Genomic DNA, 18586 nt, shown 5'->3' on the forward strand with positions numbered 1-18586 from the left:
CTTGATGCTGATGCTGTATGAGCTTCCTGTTGCTGCTGTTGCCAATTACCACAAACTTAGTGGCGTCAATTAGGAGAAATTAACTCTCTCATACTTCAGGAGGCCAGCAGTCTGGAATCAGCATCACTGAGCCAAAATCAAAGTGTCATCAAGGCCACATGGCCTCCAGAGGCTCCAAGGGAGAATCCCTGTCTTGCCCCCTGGTGGCTGCTGTCCTTTGCTTTGTGGCTGCTGTCATCACCCCAGCCTTCAAGGCCATCTCTACTCGGTCCCCACATTGCCTTCTCTATGTGTCTGTCTCAGATTTCCCTCCCTCTCTCTTATGCTATTCTTTTTTTTTTTTTTGAGATGGAGTCTCACACTGTTGCCAGGCTGGAGTGCAGTGGCGCCATCTTGGCTCACTGCAAGCTCCACCTTCCAGGTTCAGGCGATTCTCTTGCCACCGCCTCCCAAATAGCTGGGATTACAATTATCTGCCACTAGGCTCGGCTAATTTTTGTATTTTTAATGGAGACAGGGTTTCACCATGTTGGCCAGGCTGGTCTTGAACTCCTGACCTCAAGTGATCCAACCGCCTCAGCCTCCCAAAGTGCTGGGATTACAGGCGTGTGCCACTGCACCTGGCCCTTCATTTTCAAATATGCTGAATGATAGGATTTAATTAAAAGAGACATGATTAAACATCATCATGATAGCCAAAACAACCTTTGAAAAATTATTTTACAGTAGCGGTTCTCCAAGTGAAGTTCCTGGACCAGCAACAATCAGCATTATCCAGGAAATGTGAATCTTCAGGCCCTACCCAGATCTGTGGAAGCAGAAACTCTTGGAGTAGAGCTCAACAATCTGTGGGTTAAGAAGTCCTCTGGGTAATTCAAATGCATGGTAAGGTTGTGAGTCACTGTTGCCCACTGTTGTATCTCCCCTCACACCTTAAACTCCGTTGCATTATGAATGGGTCTGACACCCTCCCGCATGTGAGAACCTGACTGTTTACAAAGGAAGAGCTTTCCCACCCACTGGCTCATTTGTTCTGATTGACACCCGGGCGGCCACACAGCCCTCTTAGCTACTTCTTATTGTTTCCTGTCTTTAAAATCTATCTCATGGAGTTTTCATCAAGTTATAATTCTACCTAGCAGAAGATTACAGGAGAAGAGGTAGAATGAGAAATGCGAGTGGGAGAGCTTCATGAGAAAAAGGACAAGAGATGGAGAGAGGTATTTGGTTGATTTTTGCCAGCTGTTGCAGTCTCTTTCTCATTTATCTGTCATATTTATGTATCTGTCAATGTATGTATGTATGTATGATCTATCTATCATCTCTATTATCTATCTATCTATCTATCTATCTATCTATCTATCTATCTATCTATCTATCTATCTATCTATCCATCTATCTACCTACCTGTATTAGTCTGTTCTCAAGCTGCTATGAAGAAATACCTGAGACTGGTTAAAGAAAAGAGGTTTGATTCACAGTTCCACATGGCTGGGGAGGCCTCAGGAAACTTACAATCATGGCAGAAGGCACCTCTTCACAGGACAGCAGGAGAGAAAAAGAGTGAAAGCAGGGGAAATGCACGATGCTTATAAAACCATCAGATCTTGTGAGACTCACTCATTATCACGAGAACTGCATGGGGAAAGCTTCTCCCATGATTCAATTACCTCCACCTGGTCCCGTCCTTGACCTGTGGGGATTATTGGGATTACACTTCAAAGTGAGATTTAGGTGGGGACACAGAGCCAAATCATCTATCTATCTATCTATCTATCTATCTATCTATCTATCTATCTATCATCTATCTATCATCTATCTATCTGTCCTATTTATCGTCTCTATTATCTATGCTATTTATCATCTGTATTATGATCTATTTATCTGTATATCATCTATCCATCTATTATCTGTTATCTCTCTGTTTGTCTACCTGCCTTTCTTCTATTTATCTAAGTATCCTAATGTGTGTCCTTCTGTTAGTCTATCTGTCCCTCTGTGTACCTGTCTCTTTGACTGTCAACCTATATGTCTGTATGTGTATCTATTCATGTATTTGCATTTTTTTTTGAGACAGAGTCTCACTGTGTTGCCCAGGCTGGACTCAAACTCCTAGCCTCAAGCAATCCTCCTGTCTTGGCCTCTCAAAATGCTGGGATTATAGGTAGGAGCCACTGTGCCAAGCTCCCCTTGGTTTTAGACAACCCCAGACTTCTCTGCTTGACTCCAAGGTCATGTATCATCTAGGTTCCACTGGTGTCTCCAATCCCCTGTTCTCTCACTCATTGTGCTCCAGCCACACTGGCCTGTTTCTCAGAGCAGGATGAGGAGCAAGACCAGATTGAGGATTGAGAGCTGGGGTCCTTGTCTGCAGGAGGAGGGTCCCCAGGATAGGGCAAGTAGAAAGGAAATGAGCTCACCTACTGCTGACTTGAGGGGATATGAGGCCAGGGATCCTGGTGAGCTCTGAACTCCCCTTCATCCTGATTATACCTCACAGGGTCCATGACTGTAGTTTGGTCCTAAAAATGCAAACAGAGGGCCGGGCAAGATGACTCACACCTGTATAATTCCAGTGTTTTGGGAGGCTGAGGTGGGAGGATCGCTTGAGCCCAGGCATTCACAACCAGCCTGGGCAATGTACTGAGACCTCATCTCTAAATAAATGTTTTAAAATTAGCCAAGTGTGGTGGCATACACCTGTATTCCCAGCTACTTGGGAGACTGAGGTGGGAGGATTGCTTGAGCCCAGGAGTTGGAGACTGCAGTAAGCTATGATTGCACCACTGCACTCCAGCTTGGGTGACACAGTAAGACCCTGTCTCGAAGAACAAAAATGCAAACAGGAAGAATGAGATCATACCGAACACTGGTTTTTCCAGGGCTGCTGTCATCAAGAATGTGAACCGAGTCTGATTGTGGAGCTCTTCCCTTCAGTAAGCAATAATTAAACACCTGTGATGCACACAGCATCAGGCTAGAGCTGAAGACATATGTCCCATCCATTCACTCATTTGTTCATTAGTCCACAAATTCTTACTGAGCATCTTCTATGCATCAGGTATCAGTTTAGGTGCTTGGGTGTATTAGTCTGTTCTCATGCTGCTGATAAAGACATACCTGAGACTGGGTAATTTATAAAGAAAAAGAGGTTTAATGGACTCACAGTTCTACATGGCTGGGGAGACTTCGCAATCATGGCAGAAGGCGAAAGGCATGTCTCACATGGCAGCAGGCAAGAGAGAGCTTGTGCAGGGAAACTCCTGTTTATAAAACCATTAGATCTCATGAGACTTATTCACTATCATGGGAACAGTAGGGGAAAGACCCACCCCCATGATTCAATTACCTTCCACTGGCCCATTCCCATGACACATGGGAATTATGGGAGCTACAATTCAAGATGAGATTTGGGTGGGGACACAGCCAAAACATATCACTGGAATATGTCTGTGAGCAAAATAAAGATTTCCATTCACAAGGAGCTTACAGAGTGAGTGGAGAGAGAATAAATCTCCACTTAAAACAATAGATATAAATATGATACATTTTTATAATATGATAAATGTAATAAAGATATATTACTTAATATATAATATAAAAATACAATAAATATAGTAAATAAATTCATGTATAATAAATTATTCTGGGTAACATAGAAAGCACAGCAGGGTAACAGGAGTGCAGGGGTGAGGTGCAGTTTTAAATACAGTAGATAGGGTAGGCCTTGCTGAGAAAGTGACATTTGAGGAAAGTCTAACTGGAGGTGAATGAGTGATCCAGGCTGCTCTATGGCGGAAGAGCATTTAGGCAGATCCACCAGCCTTTGCAAAGGCTTTAGCACCCTAAAGATTTATTGAAAATCACTGACATAAGGCAGATTGATTAATAGGAGAAAAGGCATACAAATGTATTTAACACATATACACAAGAACCTTCAGAATAAAGACCCAACCTCCCAATGAGTTACAGAAGATTATATGCCACGTTGGCAGGGTGCAATGGCTCATGCTTGTAATCCTAGCACTTTGGGAGGACCAGGCAGGAGGACTGTTTGAGGTCAGGAGTTCAAGACCAGAAGCTTGTAGACTTGGAGGGTTACAGAAAGAATGGGGGCCTGGATCCTGGTAAAACAGGTTATGGGAAAGGAGCACGGAGAATAATTCTGTTGAGGGGATTACTAGAGAGAATGAATGGATTGGGGAACTTGTCAATAGTTCTCTTTGGAATTTAAATGATCCTTGGAGACAATCTTTATACTTGTAAAAGGGTCTATTCAGGTGTGGTTACGTCTTGGTCTCCTTTTCTGCAATAGACAATGAGATAGAGAAGGGAAGGAAAAACAGCTGTTCTCCCTCATGGTTCTGGATCTCAGGCAGATAAAGGAATTGCAGCTTCTCGGGTATGGAGGTGGGGAGGCCAGAGAGACCTTGAAGCGCCTTCATTTCAGCATGTCTAAATGCCATATTTTGGGACATTGGTTTCTGAGCCAGTGGGTGTGAGAGACAAGAGGCAGAACAACCATACTGAGAGTGTTCCAGTAGGCAGTCAGGCAGACATGAGCACGGCAGGAGAGGACACCCCCACTCGAAACCCAGCAACGTCAGGCGGCCAGCAGGTGATGGGCAGGTGGGTGGCTGTTACGCTGTCTCTCTAAAATATAACTGGTCGCAGCCAGTGCCAGGGAGAGGCAGTTTCCCCATAGACAGGAAAAACCTGAAACTGGTGATTAGCAGCTTCCCAATGAGACCTCAGGAGTTGGGTGAGTGGGCCCAAGCATGCACCCTAAGGGGCAAAATGGCCAAGTTTCACTGGTATGTGACCTTCTTCTAGGAAAACTTGATTGATAAGGGAAGAACGCCTTAAGTGGGCATGCGTACAATTTCAGGAAACACACTGTGCACGCGGCCCCTCCCAGATGCTGGAAGGCCACTGTGCATGTGGACAGCCTACCCTACGGGAAGAATCAGGGGAGAAGGAATGCAACCCTCCGGAAGCAGGCCAACCTATAAAACCCCAAGTCTAAGGTCAAACTGCACTTGCTCTCGTCACTTGTGTGGTCCTCTTCCAAGTGTATTTTACTTCCTTCCGTTCCTGCTGTAAAGCTTTTTAATAAACTTTCATTCCTGCTCTAAAACTTTCTTCAATGTCTTCCTGTGCCTTATGTCCCTCGGTAGAATTCTTTCTTCCGAGGAGGCAAGAATTGAGCTTGCTGTAGACCCATGTGGATTCGTGGCTGCTAACAAAAGTGCCCCATGTACAGAGACTCCATGTATCTTGTTCACCTACTGTGTGCTTGGCACATAGTAGGTGCTCATTAAATATTTCTGAAATGAATGAATCCATAGGATGTGGCTACTGATTGAATGTGGGGCAAGAGAGAAAGAACACAATGAGGAGAAGGCCATCCATTGCAGTAAAGACTCAAGCTACACTCAGGAGAAGTAGGAAATGAAGGAGAGAGGCAAACAAATGAAAACCAGAAAACAAAGGGGAACTAGAAATAAGAAGACAAAAACTCAACCACACATGACCAAAGACATGTGCTCTGACCCCCAGCTGGGACTTCTAGACCAGTGGGGTGTGGAGACCTGCATACTTCAAAGCTGAGTTTTTCTATAGAAAAGAACCCTAACCCGAGAGCCAGACTTCTTGGGTTGGAATCCCAGCTGAACCCTCTGCTAGTTGTGTGATTTTGGGCAAATATCTCATCACTGTCAGTGCCTCAGTTTCCCGGGGTGATTGTGAGGATGAAGAAAACAATACTTGCATAGGGCTTATGGCAGCACCTAGCATATAACAAGTGTCTGATGCACTTAGCTGCTCCTGTTAATTATTATTATTTTGAGATGGAGTCTTGCTCTGTTGCTCAGGCTGGAGTACAGTGGTGTGATCTTGGCTCACTGCAGTCTCCACCTCCTGGGTTCAAGCAATTCTCCTATGTCAGCCTCCTGAGTAGCTAGAATTACAGGTGTGTGCCACCACGCCTGGCTATTATTTATTTATTTAGTAGAGACGGGGTTTCACCATGTTGGCCAGGCTGGTCTCGAACTCCTGACCTTGTGATCCGCCCACCTCAGCCTCCCAAAGTGTTGGGATTACAGGCGTGAGCCATGGCACCTGATTGTTAATTGTTATTACAAGAGAAGAGAGCCCAGTGCAAAGTGTAGAGGCATGGGACATCAACATAGGGCCACGGTGGGCTGATGGCTGCCAGAGGCTGTGGCTATGGGTTGCAGCCATTGGTTCTGTCTGTCCTTGAACTCAACGTCCCAGGACAGATTGATGGGGCCAAGCAGTCTGCAGGACTGGGAGGCAGGAAGCAGCTTCTAGGTGTGTCAGAAGAAAGAAAAAGTGAGAAGGAAAATGACTGTTAATGAGCAGAAAAGGGGCCAGGTGTGGTGGCTCATGCCTGTAAGCCCAGCACTTTTGGGAGGCTGAGGTGGGTGGATGGCTTGAGCCCGGGAGTTTGAGACCAGTGTGGGCAACATAGTGAGAAGCCATCTCTACAGAAGATTTTAGAAGTTAGCCAGGCATGGGTGTGTGCACCTGTAGTCCCAGATACTTGGGAAGTTGAGGCAGGAAGACTGCTTGAGGCTGGGAGTTCGAGAACAGCGTGGGCAACATAGTGAGACACCATCTTTAAAAATAAAAATGAAAACATTAGCCAGGAGTGGTGGAGCACACCTGTAGTGCCAGCTACTTGGGAGGCTGAGAAGGGAGGATCGCTTGAGCCCAGGAATTCGAGGCTGCCATGAGTTGTGATCGCACCACTCCACTCCAGCCTGGGAGACAGAGCAAGATCCTGTCTCTAAATAAAAACATGCATTAATTAAGTGGGAGAAAAGGGCTAGGCTCCTGAGCCCTGAGGATGGCAAGGAAATGAACCCATGGCTTGTGTAGTGAGGGTATTTCTTGAAGGAGCAGAACAAACTTGCCCAGGCAGGTCAGCAGCTAAACTTCCCGAATGCCCAAGGGGTGGAAAACACTCCAGAGCTATGATTTCAACCAACAGCCTGAGCAGATGGGTTCAATAAAGCCAACGGTTATTTACATCAATGTGAACACTGCCTGTGTTTATTTCTGGCTCCTGGGGTCTGGAAAGGAAAAGGAATGACTGAAACAAGGAACGTGCTGAAAGGCAAAAACTGTACAATCTAACAAGAAAAAAAAAATGTCATGCTTAACGTAATCTCTTTCATCCCGGGGCCTCCGAGGGCTCAGTGAGGGGATCTGGTAAGCCCTGCAGAGATCTGACTCATGTCAGCTGGGATCCCAGGAGAGGGCCCTGGGAATCACTGTCTTATGGTCTGGGGAACATGGGTCTGGGAATCGGGGGAGAGTAGAAGGGATGCCTACTCAAGTTTGTGTCGCGGTTCAAATCTTGCCCCACCCTTTACTAGCTGTATGACACGGGGCAAGACCGGAATCAATCTGTGCTTCCGGGACCAGGCGTGGTGGTGCAGTCCTGTAATCCCAGCACTTTGTGAGGCTGAGTTGGGAGGATCACTTGAGGTTGGGAGTTCAAGACCAGCCTGGGCAACATAGTGACATCCTCCTCTCTACAACAAATAATAAAAATTAGCCAGGTGTGGCTGCACACACCTGTAGATCCATGACTCGGGAAGCTGAGGAAGGAAGATTGTTTGAGCCCAGGAGTTTGAGGCTGCAGTGAGCTATGATTGCACCACTGCACACCAGCTTGGGTGACAGAGCAAGACCCTTTCTCTTAGAAAAATTCTGTACTTCTGTTCCCACATCTGCAAAGGGAGCACAGTAATGAAACATCCCTCGGAGGGTGACAGGACTTGCTATTACAGTTAGGGAAGTCTCATTTGGTCCTGTGGTGGAGGGACCTTCTTTGCCTCCTTGACAAATTCATGCCACTGTAGGCATCTCCTGGGGGAACGTAGGACTCACAGACCAACCTTGCACCAGCTTTTGTCTGGCTGTTTCCAGGATTTGGGAGTAAGAAAATGCAACCTGATATTGCTCCTAGCTGATGTGCCAAGCAGGCAAATCTAGGATCTAAGATGAGGAAATCTAGTCTCTAAGCCAATTCAAGCTCCCAGAGGCAGGGCTGGACTATGCTGGTTTAATGGGGAAACAGAGCCCAGCCTGACAGCTTGTCAGAGGCACTTGGGATATTATCAGTATTGCTCCTGGTTTTAGAAAGTGCTGTGGGATTTCTGGCTAAACTATGCTGTGTGTCCACGGGAAATACTGTTTTTCTCTCCATGCAAGGGAGCCTGGAACTGCCTCTCTTCTCCCATGTGAACAAATGGGAATGCCCTGGAGAGAGGCCATCAGGAGAGGAGGGCTGAGTCTCCCATAAATCAGGAGGTTCCATAAATCTCTTAACTCCTACTTTTCTCAGGGGAGAAGAAAAAAAAATTACAAGAGCATACAGGGTTTTCTAAGTCTGTAAACACTCTTGCCCATGGCTCTCAGGGGTTTCCATATGAATCAGGCCCCACCAGACTCAGTGCCAAGCACATAGCTTTATAGGTATGACCTGGCAGCTCCTCCAACCAAGCATTTTAAGAGCTCTCTGATGCTGCAAATGCTACCACAGAGCCTCACTGTGGAAAAGCTGCCTCCCGCTGATGCATCTGTCCTCAGACCCTGGGTGCTGGGAAGTTGGACCAGGCTGTTAGGCTGCCTCATGTCAACTGGAAACCACTAATGAGCTTAGAACCATCATTAAGCCAAGGTCTGGTCTGTTTCTTCATTTTGCCTCTTACACTTCTGGTTGTAGAAATGCTTTTATATTATATTATGTTTTTTTGCTGGGGGAGGATACTGACTCACTTGCCTGGTACCAGCTGCAGTCAGTGCTGGAGCCAGCATGCTAGTACTCTCTTGTTAGTAAATCTCCGCATGTGTACTCTTTTGCCTTTTTCAGACAACAGGGATTTCTGCATTGGGTGGCACCTATAAGGCATGCTCTGTTACTCACTCCTGAATCCCAGCAATGCCTGGCATGTGATAGGTGCTAATGAACATTGACGGAATGGATGAGTGCATAAAAGCAAGCTCTTTTGGCCAGGTGCGGTGGCTCACGCCTGTGAGCCCAGCAATTTGGGAGGCCAAGGAGGGCAGATCACCTGAGGTCAGGAGTTTGAGACCAGCCTGGCCAACATGGTGAAACACCATCTCTACTAAAAATACAAAAATTAGCCAGGCCTGGTGGCAGGTGCCTGTAATCCCAGCTACTTGGGAGGCTGAGGCAGGAGAATTGCTTGAACCCGGAAGGCGTATGTTGCGGTGAGCCGAGATAGCGCCATTGCACTCCAGCCTGGGGGACAAGAGCGAAACTTCATCTCCAAACAAACAAACAAAAACAAAACAACAACAACAACAACAACAAAAACAAGCTCTTTTGCAAAATGGACCAAACCAGAGAAAGAAACAGTGGAGATTGTGGAGGGATTGGGGTGTGAGATGAATTAACCCGACTGCAGGGCTGGCTCTACAAGGGTATGGTGATGGGGAAAGAGAGAGCCATTTGTGTAAGTGACAGAGCCCAAGGGATACAGGTAAACTGACTTCATTGGGGCTGCCTGTAGTCCCCAAAGGATTCCCAAATGCAGGGGCTTTGGGTTTGCTGCAGAGGTCTTTGGAGAGTGACAATTATTAAAGTATGGTGAGTGTCAGGGCTTTGGTTGTAAATGTCTTATCCCATCTTGGCAGGAGTCTAGGCAGTAGCAAAGGCTTTCCAGGTAGGGTCCTGACTGCAGAAACATGGGTCTGGCAAGAATTAGACAAGGTGGGAAGGACCCAGCCAAGCTATCTGGGCTTCAAGGAAAGGTCTTTTTATGGGCTGAATGTTTGTGTCCCTCTCCATTCTCACAAATTCATATGTTGACATTCTAATCTCACTGTGATGGTATTCAGAAGTAGGGTATTTGGGAGGTGATTAGATTTAGATGTGGCCATGAGTTGATGCCCTTATGATGGAATTAGTGTCTTTACAAGAAGAGGAAGAGGCCCAAGATTCAACTTCCCCTGCAATGTATAGATTGAACAAGAAGGCAGCAGTCTGCAAACCAGGAAGAGAGCCCTCACCAGGAACCAAACAGGCTGGCAACTTGATCTTGGACTTCTCAGCCTCCAGAATCAAGAGAAATGACTTGTTATTTAAGCTACCCAGTGTAGGTATTCTGTTACAGCAGCCTGAACAGACTAAGACAAGTCTGATCCTAATGAGGAAACACATGGCCCATGAGAACCAGTCATATAGATGGGGCAAAGACAAAGGCAGTGGGGAATGGGGAGATGCAAGTGGACAGGCACATAGGTAAGCACATGCCTAGTGGACTTAGGGAACCAAGACCAACTGCAGACTTCACCTCTGATGTGAACATGTCTGTGTGTATATATGTGCTTAACATACTCTCTGAGGGTTTTACAACTGTCCAAGCCTCTGGTTCCTATTATTGTGTCAGGGTACGGACTCCCCAAATGAAGCTGGGGTTCACCATGATCCTAGGGATGGCATATGTCTAACTTCTGACAACTCTTTTATCCTCCTCCTTGCTCTGTCCCACTGTCTGAACTCCAGTCCTATTTTGCTGGTAGAAGAGATGCAGTGCACACATGTGGGGCATGGAGGCTAACGCAATTCCATCTTGGATGCTAATCCACCATGTTGACTTCTGATTAACCCTAGTTCTGGGGATACCTCTAAGATTTCTATTTTATCTACTGTTCCTTATGTAAGAGCATTTACTTACTGTAAATCCTGCCCTTAGGTCAAAGCAACCTTGATGTTCTTATAGACACACACTTACTATTTATCTTGCCTTTAGGCAATACTCTGTAGTACATAAGCCCTGGGTCTGGGGGGTAATAGTGTAGGGATCTAACCATCTCGAATCCTCCTGAGACATGGCTTCTGTTCATAAGTTACTATTCAATGTCATTTTCTGAGAAGCTGGATTTATCTGCCTCTTTCTTTGGTCTCAGTTTCCATAGACTTTGGCAGTAGGTTTGCATAGATCTTACCACAGAACATGGGGCATTGCTTATTTCACTTTGGCCCACAGTTCTTCTGAGCACTTTGGCCCCACTAGCAGGTACCTGCATCTGGTTGTCTAAGAGTTGTCCCATCTGGAAGCAGCCTAGGCCGGAGCCAGGTGAGCTGGAGGTAGTTCTGCCCACATGTTCAGACAGGCCATAGAAGTTCTCTATCCTCTCACCAGCAACCCTTATGTAATAAAGATAGACAAATACCCCTAATCTTTCATGCCTCAGGTGGAATAACTCAAGAGACATCTCCCCGAGTACTCAGCAGGTGTATTAGTCTGTTTTCATGCTGCTGATAAAGATATACCTGAGATTGGGTAATTTATAAAGAAAAAGAGGTTTAATGGACTCACAATTCCACATGGCTGGAGAGGTCTCACAATCATGTGGAAGGAGAAAGGCACTTTTTACAAGGTGGCAGCAAGAGAGAATGAGAATCAAGTGAAAGGGGTTTCTCCTTCTAAAACCATCAGATCGGTGAGACTTATTCATTGTCACGAGGAGAAACTGCCTCCATGATTCAATTATCTCCCACTGGGTCCCTCTTACAACATGTGAGAATTGTGGGAGCTACAATTCAAGATGAGATTTGGGTGGGGACACAGCCAAACCATATCAGCTGGATTAAGCTTCAGTTGTGCAAAGTGGTAACTTGCTTGATAACATACCCTTTGTTGCTTCCTTTCTCCCCTCGTCTCATTTTCCCATTCTTCTAACTGTGCTTCCTGAGATTATCTCCCAAATATATTATATCTGTTTGAATCCTTGTCATAGACTACGTTGCTGGAGAAACCCAAACAAAGTTATGTGGTTTCAGCATCCTCTCCCTGTACACCTGTCTGACTATTCAGTGTTGGTTCAAGACCCAGGCAAAATAGAACTGAAACCCAATTTTAGGGGGCACACAAATAGATTTCATCTCTGGATAAGAGGAGCTGAAAAGTCACATTGCAAAGACTGTGGATTCAGGGTGGGGTGGAGAACTGGAGCTCTTTCTGCAAATGACTCCAGAGCCATCTTCATCTCCATCTACCTCTCATATCCAATTGGTTGTCAAGTGCTATTAAATCTACCTCTGTAGTGTCTCTTGAATCATGCCCTCATTTCCATTTTCCCATTACTGCTATCCCTAATCTCTAGCTTGAATGTATGCAGCCACTTTCTAAATGGTTTCTGTGTCTCCCACCTCCCATCTCACCCCAATCTGCTTCCCCAGTGCTTCTGGAGTGATATTTCTAAAGCACACCTGACTATGTTACTCTTTTGCTCAAGGTACTTGCTGGCTTCCTAGTGTGTACAGGAAAACACTCAAATTCTTCGGCCTGACATTCAGGGCCCTCTGTGATTTGGTTTCCCACCATCATTTCTTGGCATTTCCTACTCACATATTCCAGAAATACGAAGATTTTCTCCATTCCCTGGAATTTCTCATCACTTTCCCTTTTGCTCAAATACTTTCCTCCACTTTACTGACTGCCAGAGTCCTGATAATGTTACATAGTTGAGTGGAAGTATTTTCTCTTTGTGTCACATTTTCTAATTACTCTGGTCTCTGTGCCTATCTAGCACTGTGTTTATAGGTCATTGAGCAAACACTCATCCAATCAACTCTTGCATGTGCTGAGTACCATGATTATAAGATGTGTATTGTTCTGTTTGCTTGTTTGCTTTTTTTTTTTTTTAAATCACGAAATTGCAAGCCCCATAAATACATGGAACATACCTTCTAGGGTGTGCCATAGTTTGGAATGAGAAGTAGGTGTTTAGTAAACCTTTGTAATTCAAATTGAGCTGAAATGAATCGGAACCTGGACAATAAGAGAGTCACCTTGTGCCTCCTATGAATGATCAAATTCTGTAGATGTGGAATAGAGTATAAAATGCACTTAACACTAAAGTGCTACTGAACATAATTTAATCTTTCTTGGGTGATTCAAAGGCTCTCCAGGACCTTGTAGTGCTGGAGCGTCATCAATGTGAACATCGGTTCTCATTGTGTGAAGCTGCCAGTTTAGGGAGTGCAGGTTGATAGAGTTCTGGAGAAATCAGAATTCTTCTTCTTCTCTTTTAAGCCAACAATTTGCCTAAGTGTCTTTAAAGTGCATATTACAATCAAATCATTGATTAAAAAAAATTTTAAAACAGAGCAGGTTAATTCTGGTGAGCTGTTGAGTGGATAAGTTTATAAATAATAGTGATTATCTGGGAGATGAATTTGTACAGTCCAGTCCTTGCTTAGGATAAGGAGTTGAGGTGTCTGTCCTGAAAAATGTCAGTTATGTCCTGAAACAATGACACCAGTGTCACTGAGGTTGTAACCAACACCAAGCAGGGACTTCACTGTTCTTCTTGCTTTGTGCAAGTAACACTGTGTCTGGGGTCCTCAGATCAGATTGGAAGATTAAATGATCTCTTTCATGTGAGTTAGAGAATACCCTGTCTCTCTTTTTAGTCCAAAATTGGCTAGTTGGATGAAGCATGCCTGAACTGAGGCTTGGATGCTTTTGAAAATCAGCAAACACAACTACAGTCTCCGAAGTAAACCAGTCTGCTGGACCACTTCCAATTTCAGCTCCAACACATGAAGAGCGTGGAAGTTATCATTCCCATCCTTCACAGAAAGTAAAAGCCAGAAAAATGGAAAATTGGTGACTTTTCTTGGGTCCCTCAGAGAATAGAGGTTTCAGGCAAACTGCCACCTTGACATCTGGAGAGAGGAAAATTCAAAGAGACATAGCCAAGATCTGTTCACCTGAACCTGAAGACAACAGAACAATCACCTGGTAGAAAAATTAAATAATAATTTTAATGACTTGCTGGAGGCAGAGTGTGAACTTGCCTGAGAGTGCAAGACCTGGTATTTGGCGATTACAGCATATCGGCCAGTAAAATGAATGACGGCAATATAATAGGGGATGAGAAGGATAAATTGGGAAGATTCTAAGGTACCTGCACTACATGTGAAGTGATTTAGTGTTACTTGGAAGCTGACTTAATCAGTTAAAAATGTAAATCAGAAACTCTAGGACAACCACTAAAATGTTTTGAAAAAGAAGTATACTTGATATGCTAAGATATAAAATGCTTGATTAAAACCAGAAAAGGAAGAAAAAGAGGAAGGAAAAAGGAATAAAATATAATGAGTAGAAAATAGTTACAAACATGGTAGCTATGAATCCAATTAAATCAATAATCACTTTAAATGTCTAAATATATAAATTTAAAAGACAGAGTTTGTCATAGTAGATTTTTTTAAAACTCACCCAATTATATGTTGTTTACAGGAGACCTACTTTAAAGAGTTAAGTAGGTTAAAAGTAAATGTTTGAGGTGATGAATATACGAATTACCATGATTTGATCATTACACACTGTAGACATATATTGACATGTCCCTCTATATCCCGTAACTATGGACAATTATTGCATGCCAACTAAAAATAAAGGATAAAAAAAAGAAAGAAAAAGTGAAGACACAAAAATATACCATGGTAATACTAGTCAAAAGCAAGCTAGAGTAGCTCTGTTAATTTCAGACAAAGTCAACTTCAGAACAAGTAACCCGATTAAGGACGAAGAAAGGTATTACATTATGATAAGGAGGGCAGTTCTCTTGAAGTTAAGAAGACCTAACTATCCTACATGTGTATATACATAATCACCAATGGAAATACGTAAGGCAAAAACTGAGAGAACTGCAAGGAGAAGTAGACAAATCCACTATTACAGTTGGAGACTTCAATATCCCTCTGTCAGTAACTGATAGACCAAGCAGGCAGACTCAGTAAGGATGTACTTGACCTAAAATAACCTGCTGAGTTACATGTGAAATATACTTTTCTGTTGTTTTTTATTTCCCTAACCTCTTACTTTTGTTTCTCAAACCTCTTTGAAATGTCTGAAGAGAAAAAGAGTAGAGTAAGTCTAGAAATATGACTGAAATTTAATTGACTAAAACAACAACCACCCAATTCTATTAAATAAAATAAGGACCTCCTCCTTTAGATTATAAGAAAGAAGATAATGGTACTTACATGACTTTTCATTTGTATAATCACTGTTTTATTTCAAAGTACTTTGTTTCCTAATTTTAAAAATTTCACTTATTTAATTAATTAATTTATTTTATAGAGACAGAGTCTCGCTATGTGCTCAGGCTGGTCTTGAATGCCTGGCCTCAAGCAAGCCTCCTACTTCAGTCTCTCAAAGTGCTGGGATTACAGATGTGGACCATTGCACCTAGACCAAAGTACTTTTATATGCCTTTAGTTTATATACCTTTATTTTATTTAGTAGAGACAAGGTCTTGCTGTATTGTTCAGGCTAGTCTTGAACTTCTGACCTCAAGCAAGCCTCCTACCTCAGTCTCTCAAAGTGCTGGGATTACAGGTCTGAGCCACTGAGCTTGGCCCAAAGTACTTTTATATGTCTTTAATTTGATCCTTACAACCATTATCCATAAAATGGGTACAAAAATACATGCCGTGTAGCCAGAGTAGGTATTTTCACTCCCATTTTACCCACTCCATAATCCAAGATTCAAAGAGACGATGTGACTTGACTGTGATTACCCAGGTAGGAAGCGGCAGATCTGGATAGAGGACCCAATTATTTTGATTCTTACCCCACTATTCCATCCACTCCACGAAGTTTCCTCTCAAAATAACTGGGTTGGAGAGAGATTTCTTGGCATATTGCTGCTTTGGACTTCGTAGACATAGCATTAGGGGAGACACCTTCCAACCAACAATCTGAATAATATTCTCTTCCAAAGATGTTTTTGCAAATAGCAGCTAGTGTTTATGAAGTCATCCAAGATTTGAAAAGATACTGTCAAGTATTCAGTGTCTTTCCCCTCCTTGTTCTCTCTTCAACTCAGCACCACTCCCTCCTCCTCCACCTCCTTTGGACCACTATATTTGAGACTTCCATTGCTTCAAGAACAGAGGAAAAAAGACTTCAAATGTTTGGCTTTTAAGATGCATCCCTGGTATAAATCAGAGAGATTTTGGAGAATACATATTGTATCAGCATTTGTTATTTTATTGTTCGAGATGAGATTTTCTTTCTTTTCTTTTTCTTTTTATTTATTTATTGATTTATTTTTATTTGGAGACAGGATCTTGCTCTGTCACCCAGGCTGGAGTACAGCAGCACAATCATAGCTCACTGCAGCCTCACACTCCTGGGCTCAAGAGATCCTTCTGCCTCAGCCTCCCAAGTAGCTGAGACTGCATGTGTATGCCACTATGTCTCGCTATTTAAAAAAAAATTTTTTTTGTAGTAATAGGGTCTCACTATGTTGCCCAGGCTGGTCTCCAACTCCTGCCCTCAAGTGGTCCTTCCACCTCAGCCTCCCAAAGCGCTGAGATTACAGGCATAAGCACCTGCACTCCACCCAAGATGAGATTTTTAAAGGAAACTCTCACTGAGATGGGGGAGGAAAGAGAGGTAGGGCCATGATGTTACCAAATTTGGTAAGCAGGGTGCATTCAGTGTTGTATACTGCCTTTCCAGATCCTCTTCATGCCTCACTGCAAAAGGAAGGTGGGCAACAGAGCTCCCCAACACGCTTGAGCACCTGAGCACAGAGCAGCTGGCTGCTTTGCAGGAGTTGTTCACGGTGTGGTGCAGAAATAACTGCAGAAAGAGCCTGAGCTGGATGAAGAGAAACCAAGCTCCCTGTGGCCCTGAGCCATCAAGATGAGAGCAGCACAATCCTCAGAGCTCCAAAGGCAGGTGGTAGGTAGTGGAGAAAGGGGTGCTGGTAGACCAGAAAGCTCATCACCATGCAAAGGGGATGCTGCTATGCGGAGTGCAGCAGCCTTGGAGGAAACAGATTGTTGGGCGACTTAATGGCCATCGCCATCTTCATTTCCTCTGCCACCTTCCACTACAGAGGTCAAAAGATTTTTCATTTTTAAAAAATTTATTTTAATTTTTATCTTTTAGAGCCAAGTTTTCACTCTGTGATATGGTTTGGCTGTGTCCCCACCCAAATCTCATCTTGAATTGTAGCACCCATAATCCCCACATGTTGTGGGAGGGACCCAGTGGGAGTGAATTGAATCATGGGGGTGGCTCCCCATACTGTTCTTGTGAGTCCATTAAGCTTCTCTTTTTCTTATAAATAACCCAGTCTCGGGTATGTCTTTATCAGCAGCATGAAAATGGACTAATACGCTCTTTCACCCAGGTCGGAGTGTAGTGGTGCAATCATAGCTCACTGTAACCTCAAAATCCTGGGCTCAAGCCATCTTCCCATCTCAGTTTCCTGAGTAGCTGGGACTACAGGCATGCACCACCTTGGTTGGCTAATTTATTTTTATTTTAAAGATGGGATCTCACTGTATTGCCCTGTTTGGTCTCAAACTCTTGGCCTCAAGTGATCTTCCCATCTTGGCCTCCCAAAGCTCTGGAATTACAGGCATGAGCCACTGCACCTGGCCAGCTGAAAGTGTTAATGGTTTTTCCTCAGCTTTCACTTCAGCTAGGTGGAGCCATGATGTTACCAAGTGGCAGTTCAGTGACCTCTGAACCTCATGTTCTGTGAAAAAAATAAACTCCCTTTGAGTGCTTCTCAAACTTGAGTTTGCCTCAGATCCACCTGAAAGGCTTGTTAGAGCACAGATTGCTGGTTCTGATTCTGTCATCTAGGGTGGAGCCTGAGAATTTTCTTTTTTCTTTTTTTTTTTTTTTTTTTTTTTTTTTGAGACAGGATCTCGCGCTGTCACTCAGGCTGGAGTGCAGTGGTGCAATCTAGACTCACTGCAGCCTCAACCTCCTGGGCTTAAGAAATCCTCCCCACTTCAGTCCCCCTGAATAGCTCGGACTACAGGCATGTGCCACCAAGCCCGGCTAACATTTTTGTATTTTTAGTAGAGATGGGGTCTTACCACATTTCCCAGGCTGGTCTTGAACTCCTGGATTCAAATGATCCTCCCACCTTGGCCTCCCAAAGTGCTGGGATTACAGGCGTGAGCCACCATGCCTGGTCGAGAATGTTCACTTCTAACAAACACTCAGGTGATGCTGTTGCTGCCAGTCTGGGGACCAGACATTGAGAACCATGGGTTTAACTCACTGTAAGTCAGGACAATTACTCGCAGTGGAACACAATCCTAACTGATACCATGCCATATCTGAGAGCAGAGACAATGACAGGACCTCCTCAACAAATGTCAGCATGCAGGGATGACCACACTTGAGAGAATGTTCCATCTCGAGAGGTGGAGAGTGGAAGGTCAGAATTTAAATAGTACAATGAGGAACCAGGGGCTGGTCAAAAAAATTAGCCCAGTGTGGTGGCAGGCAACTGTAATCCCAGCTACTCGTGAGGCTGAGGCTGGAGAATTGCTTGAACCTGGGAGGTGGAGGTTGCAGCGAGCTGAGATTGCTCCACTGCACTCCAGCCTGGGCCACAGAGTGAGACTCCATCTCAACAAAACAAAACAAAACACACACATAGAAGGGAGGGAAGAGAGGATTCTAGGCAGAGGCATGGCCTGGGCAAGAGTCTCAAGGCAGAAGAGTCTGGTGAGAGGTTTCTATAGGGGCAG

General features: G+C 44.3%; 2 protein-coding genes across 12 annotated transcripts in view; one reads left to right on the top strand and one right to left on the bottom strand.

Moving 5' to 3' along the window:
- LOC139362928 (uncharacterized) overlaps positions 1-18586 on the top strand; it is a 68875-nt gene that overhangs the window by 42196 nt on the left and 8093 nt on the right. Inside the window, exons 7-9 of one of the 11 annotated variants that reach the window (XR_011622557.1) lie at positions 727-885; positions 1143-1220; positions 4889-5210. Coding sequence is in view for 7 of the 11 variants with exons in the window: in XM_071095275.1 (XP_070951376.1) it covers positions 727-857 (131 nt within the window). In the remaining 4 variants the exon portion in view is untranslated. Of the gene's footprint in view, positions 1-726; positions 956-1139; positions 1337-2077; positions 2937-4833; positions 5211-18586 lie in introns of those variants that run through there. The other 10 variants (XR_011622554.1, XR_011622555.1, XR_011622556.1 and 7 more) reach the window with 10 other exon arrangements.
- LOC139362929 (uncharacterized) overlaps positions 2439-18586 on the bottom strand; it is a 97096-nt gene continuing 80948 nt past the window's right edge. Inside the window, exons 6-7 of the mRNA XM_071095279.1 lie at positions 3167-3263; positions 2439-2522 (exon numbers count right to left, since the gene is read on the bottom strand). Of these exons, the coding sequence (XP_070951380.1) occupies positions 3196-3263 (68 nt within the window). The 3' untranslated portion in view covers positions 2439-2522; positions 3167-3195. The remainder of the gene's footprint in view (positions 2523-3166; positions 3264-18586) is intronic.

Source organism: Macaca nemestrina, chromosome 4 (genome assembly GCF_043159975.1).
Source record: "Macaca nemestrina isolate mMacNem1 chromosome 4, mMacNem.hap1, whole genome shotgun sequence".
NCBI classification, from domain to species: domain Eukaryota; kingdom Metazoa; phylum Chordata; class Mammalia; order Primates; family Cercopithecidae; genus Macaca; species Macaca nemestrina.